The following is an 11349-nucleotide window of genomic DNA, read 5'->3' on the forward strand; positions in this document are numbered from 1 at the left end:
AAGGTGTTTTCCTTTTAGAGACTTTGGACGACCAAGGATGCCACAACGCGTGTGCTCCCAAGCGAGCGATACCGACCAGGAGATTTACGAAGCGGCACTGGAAAAGTGCAAGAAGCGTCGCCATGCTTGTACACCACTCGTCTCAAAGCAAGCACCGCGCTGTGTCAACGGTAACATCACATGGCCGCTCACCGGCACACGCAGCAGCCGTCGCGGCACTCGGCATCCCCAATGGCAACCTTCTACCAACGTCCTTTCTATTGGGCGGCCCGCTGCGTGGCGCAAGATCGTCCAGAATGAGCTGCAACAGAAATCGACGTATGGGTGTACGGACACCGACTTCATGACCTCGCACCTCGTTATTGACGCCGTTGGCGCCGGCGCCGCGCTCCTCCCAACAACCATGCCGGACGATACCTTTGGCTACATGATTCTGCACTTGCCCTCTGCTTACGCGGCACGATGGCATTTCGCTATGGCTAAAAGACCGAGACATGGACGCCCAAGAGTCGCATGGGCGAGATGGTCACGACGTACCGCGACCTCGTCCCGACCTCGACGACCATCACAAGAGGAGTGCGCATGGCGCTCGTCTACCGTCTCGGTATGGTCGACTACAGCGTGGATGATTTCCCGAGGCCGTGCAACCTCAATGACGGTATCGACGCCTTCAAGCGCATCGCACACATGCCTCTTCACACGCTCCAGCGCATTGCGGTCCCAATCGACAACGACGAATTTGACACTTTGAGGCCCCCGCCGACTTCCTGCGTTTTGAGTTTCTCGAAGGTCTTGACACATCGTTGGTTGACAAGCTTTTGGCCACGGAGCCGTACGACACGGCGTTTGCTCAAGAGTCGCCCGAGGACGACGTCAGTGACGACTATGACGACGAGGAGGACAATGGGTACGAGCCCAAGATTGAAAACGAAGTGGCCGTGTGCATGCTGCACCCACGGTGTCAGATCCACGCAGACGTTGTCGCGGCACGCATTGGTAGCTGCGTGGACGCGGTTCTCAATGACAGCACGCCGATGGACTACCACTTGTTCGAGTGCCCGCCAGTCGCGCTCGTGTTTTGGCTTGAGAGATATCGGTGCACTCTGCTCGGTCTGGATGCTGTGCTGCCTCTTGTGACAGAATCCATCGCCAACAACACCATGGACCAGGTCTGTCTTGGTCTCCCGACCATCCGCGATGTTCTTCTTGGGACCTTTGATGGCTTTCGGCGCGAGCGATACGGGCCATGCGAAACGGAGTGATCAACGCGCGTCTCACAAAATTGTGCGAGCTGGTCTTAGAGTTGGTCGTCATCTTTCTACGTGATGCCATTTTTGTCGGCTACGACATGGGCCACTGCGGCGTGCATCCATGCGTGTCTGACGCAGTATGGCCGGCGCCGTCTTGCACCGGCCATCTGCGGCCTTCTCTCTCGCTGGTACCAAGCGCCACCGTCTCGAAGCGCCTTCTTTGAAGACATTCCTATTGACAGCGCGCCGCGACTCCTCGCGAGTCTTGCGGGCATCACCAAGGACGCAGTCTTTCCCCGATTGGATCAACCATTTGTGTGCGAGCCGATCAAGGGGTGCTACCACCACGCACTTGACCAGCATCGGCTCCTCCCAGAGAACGACTCCAATCCCGAGATGCTCTGTTGGTTTGCGACCCACGTCGTCCTTCTCGACTGGTACATCGACGAAGGTGCGCCGAATGCGGCCGGCGGCAACTACCTCAGCACCTTCTTGCCGCCAAGTATGATTCTTGCGGTCGAATCGTTTCTGTATGTCCGTCATCTCGGTACCTTGACGCTCATGAAGAAGAAGCGAATGGCACGGAAGATGTCTCGTACGTTCCCAAAGCGCTCGTGATTGCTTTGAAAAGCCAGCCAACGATCGTCCTGGATCCGTACGTCTGCGCCATCGAGCGAGCTCTCGAGACATTCAATGGAGACAAAGTGCGACACAAGAAGCTGGGGACGACCATCTTTTCGAGCATCCTTACTCTGCTGGACCGAGCGGGGCGCTGCGATGTGGCTCGATTTGAAGCGATCTGGACGCTCTTGTCTCGGTGTCGGTCGCAAGAACCCGACAGCTGCTCCAAGAACGGACGTTGCAGGACGACGTGCGCGCTCGTGTCGCGTTGCTGGTTCTGGCGCTCGCACCGACGCTGTCGGCCGAGCACCTCTCGCGGCCAAGGTACGGTGGCGCCTACACATCGTGGGAGCAACCAGGGTTGCTGGCGGTCAAGGTGCTTGCGATCGTCGACCCGACGCAAGTGTCGTCGCTTCTCCAGAGATGGCTCGAGGCCATGTACCATCGATAATGGCATGCACGCTCGGGACCCGGCATGGGAACTGTACTGTCCTTTGGCCCAACTTCTTGCACAAGTCGTGCCGCAGCACGTAGACGCGATGAAAGCTTCGTACAGCGCTGCCTCGCTGTGATCGGCGACGCTCGTAGCCGCCCACTGCTTCCTGACTGTACCGATTATCCTGGTGGGAACGATGACGTGGTCCCAACACTTGAAGTTCGTAGTCAGCAATATGAGTGAGATGGACTGCGAGCACCCATTAGGCCAACAGCTGTTGCACCCAGCTCTCAGCACCATACATATTTGAGGTCATTTCCATAGGCCATTTCTGTCATTTCCGAAGTTGCCCGATACTGAAAGAGGCGTGCTTGGTCCTTGATTCGGTCATGCGAAAGCCTCAGAGCACCATGGCTTTCCTCGACGACGTAGCTTCTGGCAACACGTCGAGAGTGGTCACACACCTTCGCGAAGGCGCCGACCCCAACCGCCGCAACCACGTACCGACTACGTCGTCACAAGATACATCAGCTGACAGACACTGCATACTGTAGGTGGGGCATCATGCGCTTTTCATCGCGGCACTTTAACGACGCGTCGACGTTGCGGAGCTTCTTCTCGATGCCGGTGCCACCGTCGACTTGCAACTTCGGGTACAAAATTGACTTACTGACGGCGTTAAAATTCTCACGCGGTGCGTCGCATTAGAATGGAGCGACAGCACTCATGATCGCTGCCGGCCGCGGACCCATCGAGCTCGTGCATCTCTTTCTCAATCGCAGCGCCAACGTTAACCTCCATAGTGAGGTAGGCCCTCGTGCATCCTCCGACGAGGCGTTATCGCACGCGTTCCATAGACTGGCACCGCGCTGGGCGCTGCTGCCCACGGTGGCAACGAGGACATTGTTCGCGTCCTTCTCGACGCAAAAGCCGACGTTCATCGCAGCGACGATTTGGTTTGATCCAGTACATGCGACGGTCATCTTACTCGTGTCGTAGCGCAAGGTTTCGCCCCTTTTGACGGCAGCAGACAATGGGAGTGTGGCCGTTGCGTCCGAGCTCCTTGCCCGCGGTGCTAACCTGTCCGACGTCGACAAGGTTCGTGCACGTTGTACTGAATGTGTAGGTAGCAGCTGTGGTGCTGTTCTAGAATGGGTTTGGCGTTGTCGCGTATGCGGCGCAGAAAGGCCACGTTGCAATGATCCGCTTCCTCGTTAACGAGAAGGGGGCTGACCCGAATGCAACGTCTTTTGTATGTGCTGATCGCCACGTTGAATGACTGACAGTGATACTAGTCGGGCAATTCGCCACTACTCGTAGCCTGCTTTCGGGGTAAGATCGAATCGGTCAAAGCTTTACTGGAGACCGGCGCCAAAGTCAACGACCCCGCCGCGGTGCGATCTCTTTGTCAATGCAAGACGGAGTACGCAGCTTTCGATAGGACCCGTGCCTCATTGCTGCGGCTGCGAACAATCACTTAGAAATCGTCGCGATCCTGCTGCAAGTAGGCGCCCACGTGAATGCGGTGGATAGAGAGGTGACAATGGTGCTGCTTTATCAAAAAGTGATCACAAACGCCTGCGTAGTATGGTATGACAGCACTCTATGCTGCAGTCGTCCACGGTCACGCCAACATGGTGCGCCAGTTGACGTACGCGCGGGCAATGCTTGACAAGCCAGCAAACGTACGCTTTCATGAATCTGGTTGGATGTGCTTATGTCATGTGGGTAGGATGGGACCACACCGCTTCTGGCCGCCCAAGCTCTGGGTAACGCGGATGTTCTTGCTGTCCTTCAAGACGTTCGAGCCAAGGTGCGTAGCTCGTGCTATGCCAGAGTGTATATGCTTTGTTGCTATAGAAAATGGTGCTACTGCATGCAGCCCGCCAAGGAAACGTCGACGTCGTTCAAGCACTTCTTTCCGAGGGCCTCAGCGTTAACGAGACGGACGAGGTACCCGCGATCAATTCCGATGAGTGGTCCTATGGCGATAACATTAGCACGGGAACGCGTTAGTGCATCTAGCCCTTCTTGGCAGCGACGCCAGGCTTTTGGCAGAGCTCCTAAAAGACTCTGCGGTCGAGCTCAGCCTCGTCAACGCGGTTATCACATTGCCTTGACAACCGAGCTTCTGACTTGGTTGTTCCTTAGTTCGGTGAGTCGCCCGAGGCAATTGCAGTCAAGCTGGGCCATCCATTGCTCGTTCGTCAACTCCACGTTGCACTAGCTGCAAATATTGCACAGGTAGGTCTCTATACACTGCATTACACGAGTCATGATGGCTCATGCTCCTTCATTCCACAGGTGTCTGCAGTGTCGACGGTGCATTTGCGAGAGCTTGGCCGCGGCAGCTACGGCATCGTCTTCAAGGGCTCGCTCCAAGGCCAAGACGTGGCCATCAAGGAACTTTGGAATCCTCATGTTGGCGCTGCGAGCCTTCGCGCTGAGATGCAAATTCTCATCGAGTACGTCGCGAAGGCTGTCACTCTTTATGCTCTTGTTGTTCACGACTGCTCTAGCAACCCGTCACCGTATCTTGTGCGGCTGGTCGCCCCCACCGCCGAATCGGACGCGCCGCAGCTATTCTTTCAGTACATGGATGGCGGAAACCTCACCTCGTACCTCGAGAAACTGGCCAAGGACAAGGAGTGCCATGTTACATACACGCCCATTGAGATTCTCTGGGTTGTCGCAAACGCTCTCAACGACCTCCACGCCAAGGACGTTGTCCATCGCGACATCAAAACCGACAACATCCTCCTCTCGTCCAAGCACTACATCAAAGTGGGTGACGTCGGCATCGCCAAGGAAGTGACGGCGTACATGACGACGGGTGCTGGCACGAGCAAGTGGCGCGCGCCCGAAGTGCTGACGTCCGGAAGCAGCTACGGAAAACCCGCCGACATTTACTCGTTTGGGATTCTCCTCGAGACGCTGTACCCTAACCCTACCGATGCGAGCACCGAATGGGCCCAAGCTCTCGCAGCGGAATGCACGGATGTAGATCCGACTCGCCGTCCGAAGGCGGCCAAGCTTGTCGATAACTTGCTCCCCATTTTGAAGGCGTACGTCCAATGTTCTGGACTGCTTCGGTACATGTCTGCCCTACGATGTAGGCACGTCAACCGCTTCGCTTCGATGCGAGCCTTCGAGGCTGACCGAGCGGTACTAATTCTTCAGTCTACACGCTCGCATGGAACCCACGGCATACATGTATCTTCTAGGCGGGACATCAAGCAATCGAGACCACTCCGACGCCTCCACGCGTCCCGCGAGCAGAACAGCATCTCGCGCCTTTCGTCCCTGTTGTCCGTCTGCAGCACGCCGTTCGTCCATCTCTATTGTGCTGTGTGTAGAGAGTGGGCCGAATCGTGGCACCGTTCAGCGTACCACATATCTTGATCGGCGTCGAAACTGTTGACCAAATGACCCTTTCTAGCGGGAAGAGGCTTTCCAAGAGGCCGTGCGAGCGGGCGACGACGAGGCAGTCGTCAGCTTTCTCAAGAATGGCGTCCACCCAGACAGCGCAGGCGAGGTACGCGCAGTCGCTGGCATCGTATCCAAAGGGAGCATGCGCTATGTAGACGAAAGAGACGCCACTCATGCAAGCCGTGGAACATGGCCACTATAAGGTTGTGGATCGGCTTCTCGAATTTGGCGCCGACGTCAACAACGCCACGACCGTACAATGCCTTGCAGCTGCACTGCAAAAGACATGGCCGATGATGTCTTGTAGGTGGGCTTGACGGTGCTCCACACAGCAGCACATAGCTCCAGTGCGATGCTTGAAAAGCTTCTTCGCGTCGCGAACGTGAACGTGAGTCCGCGGGACATTGTACGTTAAGGACACTTGACGGATGTAGGAGCTCAGTATTGCTCTTGTGGTACGTATAGACACAGCGCACGCCGTTGCATGTCGCGATTTCAAACGGACACACGGACAACGTGGACGCGCTGATTCGTGCTGGCGCGGACATTGAAGCTGCTAATGACGTACACGCATCGTACATGTCGCCTCGATGGTAACGGACGGGGTGTAGGGATGGAATCGACCATTGCATATCGCAGCATACTTTGGATACGACCCGATCGTCCAACTTCTCCTGCGCGCGCACGCAAGTACGACGGCACGCAACCAGGTGCCACCTACAATTTGGCATCACGAAGCGCCTCTTACCGTGTGTGCTAGAGTGGCGAGACGGTGCTGTATGCGGCCATTTCCCACGGGCACGGCGTAGTGGCCAACACATTGGTCCACGCTGGCGTAGATATCAACGCCGTCAGCGTATCCTTTCGTTCGACCTGAATTCGATCCAATACCATTTGCGCTCTAGAATGGACAGAGCCCGCTGCATTGCGCTTGCCGTTTCGGCGTAGCCGACGTCATCCCATCCTTGCTTGCGAAGGGCGCTGACGTCAACGTCAAGCATGTACCTACCCTTTTTTGCTACATCTTGATGATGGCACGTTAGAACGGTGTCTCACCGCTGTACATGTCGATCATCGATGGTCACTGGGACGTTGTCACAGCGCTCGTGGCGTCGCCCAACATTGACCTCAACGAACGCGACGAGGTACGGCGTGTACCTTTCATAGTGTCGAAGCATCTCTGGTTCAGAATGGTTGTACGATTCTGCACATTGCAACCACCAAGGGCTGCCTCGACGTCGTAAGGGCTATGATACAGGCCGGTGTCGACGTGGATGTCCAAGACGACTTGGTGCAGCTTCATTTGTCCCATCTACCCATGATGATAACGTGGTCCATACGTAGATGGGTCTGCGCGCCATTGACGTTGCCGCTCTGCACAAAAACGACGCGATGGTCAAGCTGCTACTGCCAGCGCACTACCATGTTTGCTGCGAATGCTATGCTGGGATATGACGAGAAGAGGTTGTGTAGAAATTGAACCTCCTCCAAGCGATACGCTGCCGAGACGTCAAAGCCTTGGCGGATCTTCTTCGGCGCCCGTATAGCTGTAATGTCTACGACGAGGTACACGGAGGCGGTGAGCATGGCTGTGAATTCCATCAGGTAGGGTGCTCGCTGGTACACCTGGTGGTTCGGGCACGAAGTGAGGTCATGCTCGACCTTCTCTTGACCGATCCTCGCATTGCTCTCGAGACGCGCAACCAAGTACTATATTCATAAGAGTGTGTTGCTCCTAGCTCATGTACCTTTCTTAGGTGGGAAAGACGCCGCTCGCGATGGCCATCGAGTGCGGCTGCATCTCGATGGCCAAAAAGCTCTTTGACTGCGTGCACCGAGCTGCGGTCGAGGTACGGTGCCGGTAGCTTTTCTCGTCAAATGCACGCACGCAGGTTACGAGCGCCGAGTACGACGTGACGTCAACCGAGCTTGGCCACGGAAGCTTTGGTGTCGTCCACCTGGGCTCGTACCTGGGAGAACAGGTGGCTGTCAAGACCACACGACACCTCGCGTCGTTCAAGGCCGAAGCCCGCGTCTTCGTTGCGTATTTACTTGCACATTTTGCAAGTTGACGCATGCACACCACTACATAGGTGCCCATCTCCGTTCATTGTGCAACTGCGGGCCATCGCTGACGCCGATTCGGAAGCTCCAGCTCTCTTGCTCGAGTATATGAATGGTGGTACCCTTCGGAACTACCTCGACAAGAAGGCCCTCAACGAGCGCACGCCAATGAACTTGTCCAGCCTCCAAGTGGCCTGGGTTGTCATCAGCGCCTTGCGAGACCTGCACGCTAAGCACCTTTTGCACCGCGACATCAAGAGTCAGAACGTGCTTCTGAACACCAGTGGCGAAATCAAGCTTGGGGACCTTGGTCTGGCTCGGCTGGAGGCAACCGACAAGACTGAAGCACCCGGCACGCGTCTTTGGATGGCACCTGAGATCCTACAGGCCAACGGAATGGTCTACAGCTTTCCTGCCGACATTTACGCGTTCGGTGTGCTCCTTACAGAGCTCGACACGTGCCAGCTGCCGTACTTTGACCAAGACGTCCAGGATCCGATCGCGTTTGTGCGCGGTGTCATCAATGGCTCGCTTCGACCGACGCTGACGACCAAGTGCGAGCCGTGGCTACGACAGTTAGCAGAGATGTGTCTGGACGGAAACCCCGAGGCGCGGCCGACGGCCGATCTCATTGTCGAAATATTGAGCGCTGAGATGGCCGCTGTTCCACCACCAGACATGAGCGTAAGTCAGTGCCACCGTCACGTCCGCTCATAGTTTTCTTATGTAGGTGGCGGAGATGTACCTTCGCGCCGTCGCACAGGACAGTGTCGGTACGGTGGCGCAGCTGCTGACCCACGGTGTACCACTGGACTGGACGCTTCCGGTATCCCACTCTACGCATTTCATGTGTTAAACTATAGCATCCTAGGGCGGTGCGTCACTTCTTTTGGCAGCCACGACAGCAAGGGCCATCGAAGCTGTGACTCTCCTCCTCGAGCGCGGCGCATATGTCAACGACGACAGCGTGCGACGCAAACTCTCCCGAATATTCATTCTATGATGTTGCCTGTAGGGGGGCCGAACCCCGCTGCACGAGGCGGTGACCAAACGTTCCGTGCCGCTCATGCAACTTCTTATTGATGCGGGACGTCGACGCACACAATCATGTACGTTGATGATAGGACACACAAAGTGCTCATTGAAGGGTAGGAGGGCAAAACGCCTCTTGCATGTGCTTTGCTGGCAGATTTCGAGCCAAGCGTTCTGCTGCTTCTTGCCACGGGGGCCGAAATTGGCAACCTTGTATCAGTAAATTCCGGCCCTATTCAATCTCGTTGGACTTGATGGTGTGCCATATGCGTAGGATAAAGCGACACGATTCAGGGGGGTGAATCTCATGGAGAAGGTCCAGATTGCGGCGTCTCGGGTTCGTGTCGCATGCCTGCGATATATGGCTCGGAGCTTAGAGCTGCGGTGTATTGTTGTAGACGGAGAATGTAGACAAGCCCGAGATCATGTGCGCCGAGTGTGGCAACTGGCATGCCGTCGATGCTGTTTGTTCGTGCGGCCACGACGCTTCGCCGACGGACCGCATGGTCGCGGTGGTCCGGCGCTTGATGCGGCTGCACCATCGCGGCTACCCCGTCGACTGGATGCGCAAGTGCATTTCCACCAATTGCCACCAGTCACCAATGACAGTCGTCGACACGATCTGCCCCAAGTGCGGCACGGAGGCGCGGAAGAGTATGACGGAGCTCAAGATGCTGCACATTCGCCTCAAGATGGCCATGAATCCTGCAGTAGAGCGGTCGAAGTCGCGTCGGGCATGTAGCGTTTCAGCGACACCAACACTCATATCGCTGTCGTCCATTAGATCACGAGAGACGAGCAAGCGATCCCGCGTAGCATCTTGCGCTGGTTGGCACGCTTCCATGCCGCGGAACCCGATACGTCGCGACCCCAGCCATCGCCATCGGTGATCGATGCCAACCAATACAGCAATGAACAAGGCGCTTTGGTGCGCGACGCAGTATTTTTGGAAACCCTTGCGTCCCGCGCAGCATCGACGCGACACCGAGGGGTATCTACTGACGGTATCCACGCCGGTCACCACGAAGCAGCGATATGGTTAGAGTGGGATGATGCCGTGGGCAAGTGCAAGCGCGGTTGGCCGGGGCGTCGTGGCCCGCATCTTGTACGCCAGAACGTCCGACCCTGTACTCGAGGTCGTGGAGGCACTATGCGTACGAGACAATAATCCACTGTTTCGTAGATGTTGGTCGACAACTTACCAGCAATCGGGGTTGCAGCGATGCATCGTGGCCATAATGTCGTGCACCGCCACGTCGGTAACGGCGACGATCTTGAGGCCATTGCCAAGTAGGACAAATACATCCAGAATGTACTGGCAGATGACGATGCACTGCGGCGCATAGATGCACGTCACCCTTTATCGTACAGCTCGTGGCCACCGCACGACCCCAAAGCGTCCTGGTTCAAGACTCGCTGTCCAAAAGCCTCCGGGACGTGCAGGCAGCGCCTCATGCACGGGCCAAGATGCAAGCAGCTGGTTTTATGCAGCTACAGATCATCTACGTGATCGCGAATGCTCTGGCCGACATCCACGCCCACGGTCTCGTTCACGGGCATCTCTCCAGCCACAACGTCTTCTTCAGTCCCACCATGTTTTTCCAAGTCGGTGTGCCCGGAACATCGGCCACCGACGACGCGCTGCTGGCATGGACGGCCCCCGAAGTGCTTGCAGGCGACTCGCCGCCCTCTCCAGCCTCGGACGTCTATGCGTTTGGCATTCTCATGACGGAGCTCGACACGTTTCAGCTGCCGTTTGCCGACTACGATTTCGACGACGAAGTTGCGCTCGCCGTGGCCGTCGTCGATGGCGGCTTGCGCCCAACACTGCGCGACGACTGTGATGTGTGGTACCGAAACCTCGTCGGTCTGTGCGTGGACGCTGACCCGCTCAATCGCCCGACAGCTGCATACCTCGTCGAGCTGCTGCAAGAATTACTTGACGACACCATCTGCACAGTCTAGATAGCTGTCCGCGACTGTCGATAGATATGACTAGACCCGAGACAAATGCGATGAATACATATTATCTCTATGTTGGACATCGTGTTGGCTGATGGGCAGCAAAGAAAGGGGCGCGACAGTGCACCAAGGACGACGACGATGACGATGAATCCACACATTCACGCCATGTCAAGCGCCAGTGACGACCGATAGTAGATAAATAAAGACGCGCTGCATTGCTGTATACGATGACGGTGTTGCTGCCAACACTCGTCTTGTGATGTATATAGGTATCTCGTCATATTTGTCGAAGGCAAATGGGTTTCGACAGTACGGTGAAGGAGAAGTTCATTTCAATAGGCACCCACCCACCGTGTGCAAGCTCTCGCGCGGCTTGGTCTTGCTCCAGCGCCGCTCGACATGACGGACGACAACGACGAGTCCGACGAAGAGTAAGACGGCGCAGAGAACTAGACACTTCCATTCTACTACATATGAACCTCGAGTCTTGCATCGTCGACATTGCGATGCATTACGGAGCGTGACCTTCTGGACGAGCGATGGCTGGACGAG

At 56.4% G+C, this 11349-nt stretch overlaps 2 protein-coding genes across 2 annotated transcripts; both read left to right on the top strand.

The window, feature by feature from the left end:
* The first annotated feature begins 459 nt into the window (after nucleotides 1-459).
* Nucleotides 460-2018, top strand: SDRG_10420 (hypothetical protein). Its single transcript, XM_008616408.1, has 3 exons — nucleotides 460-717; nucleotides 753-1169; nucleotides 1389-2018. The coding sequence occupies exons 1-3, from the start codon at nucleotides 514-516 to the stop codon at nucleotides 1866-1868; spliced, it is 1101 nt and encodes a 366-aa protein (XP_008614630.1). The 5' UTR covers nucleotides 460-513; the 3' UTR covers nucleotides 1869-2018.
* A 645-nt stretch (nucleotides 2019-2663) lies between these two features.
* Nucleotides 2664-10869, top strand: SDRG_10421 (TKL protein kinase). Its single transcript, XM_008616409.1, has 41 exons — nucleotides 2664-2807; nucleotides 2862-2960; nucleotides 3016-3114; nucleotides 3165-3263; nucleotides 3307-3405; nucleotides 3458-3559; nucleotides 3603-3701; nucleotides 3749-3811; nucleotides 3894-3992; nucleotides 4040-4120; nucleotides 4168-4260; nucleotides 4308-4409; nucleotides 4459-4551; nucleotides 4612-4772; nucleotides 4827-5372; nucleotides 5424-5472; nucleotides 5532-5612; nucleotides 5664-5693; nucleotides 5747-5842; nucleotides 5892-5990; nucleotides 6044-6142; nucleotides 6202-6300; nucleotides 6348-6446; nucleotides 6497-6592; nucleotides 6642-6737; nucleotides 6780-6881; nucleotides 6926-7027; nucleotides 7081-7161; nucleotides 7210-7302; nucleotides 7342-7443; nucleotides 7494-7586; nucleotides 7629-7780; nucleotides 7830-8484; nucleotides 8531-8626; nucleotides 8672-8767; nucleotides 8816-8842; nucleotides 9231-9566; nucleotides 9617-9823; nucleotides 9876-9968; nucleotides 10016-10122; nucleotides 10179-10869. The coding sequence occupies exons 3-41, from the start codon at nucleotides 3034-3036 to the stop codon at nucleotides 10795-10797; spliced, it is 5523 nt and encodes a 1840-aa protein (XP_008614631.1). The 5' UTR covers nucleotides 2664-2807; nucleotides 2862-2960; nucleotides 3016-3033; the 3' UTR covers nucleotides 10798-10869.
* The last annotated feature ends 480 nt before the right edge of the window (nucleotides 10870-11349 follow it).

This window comes from Saprolegnia diclina (genome assembly GCF_000281045.1).
Source record: "Saprolegnia diclina VS20 unplaced genomic scaffold supercont1.35, whole genome shotgun sequence".
Lineage (NCBI taxonomy): Eukaryota > Oomycota > Saprolegniomycetes > Saprolegniales > Saprolegniaceae > Saprolegnia > Saprolegnia diclina.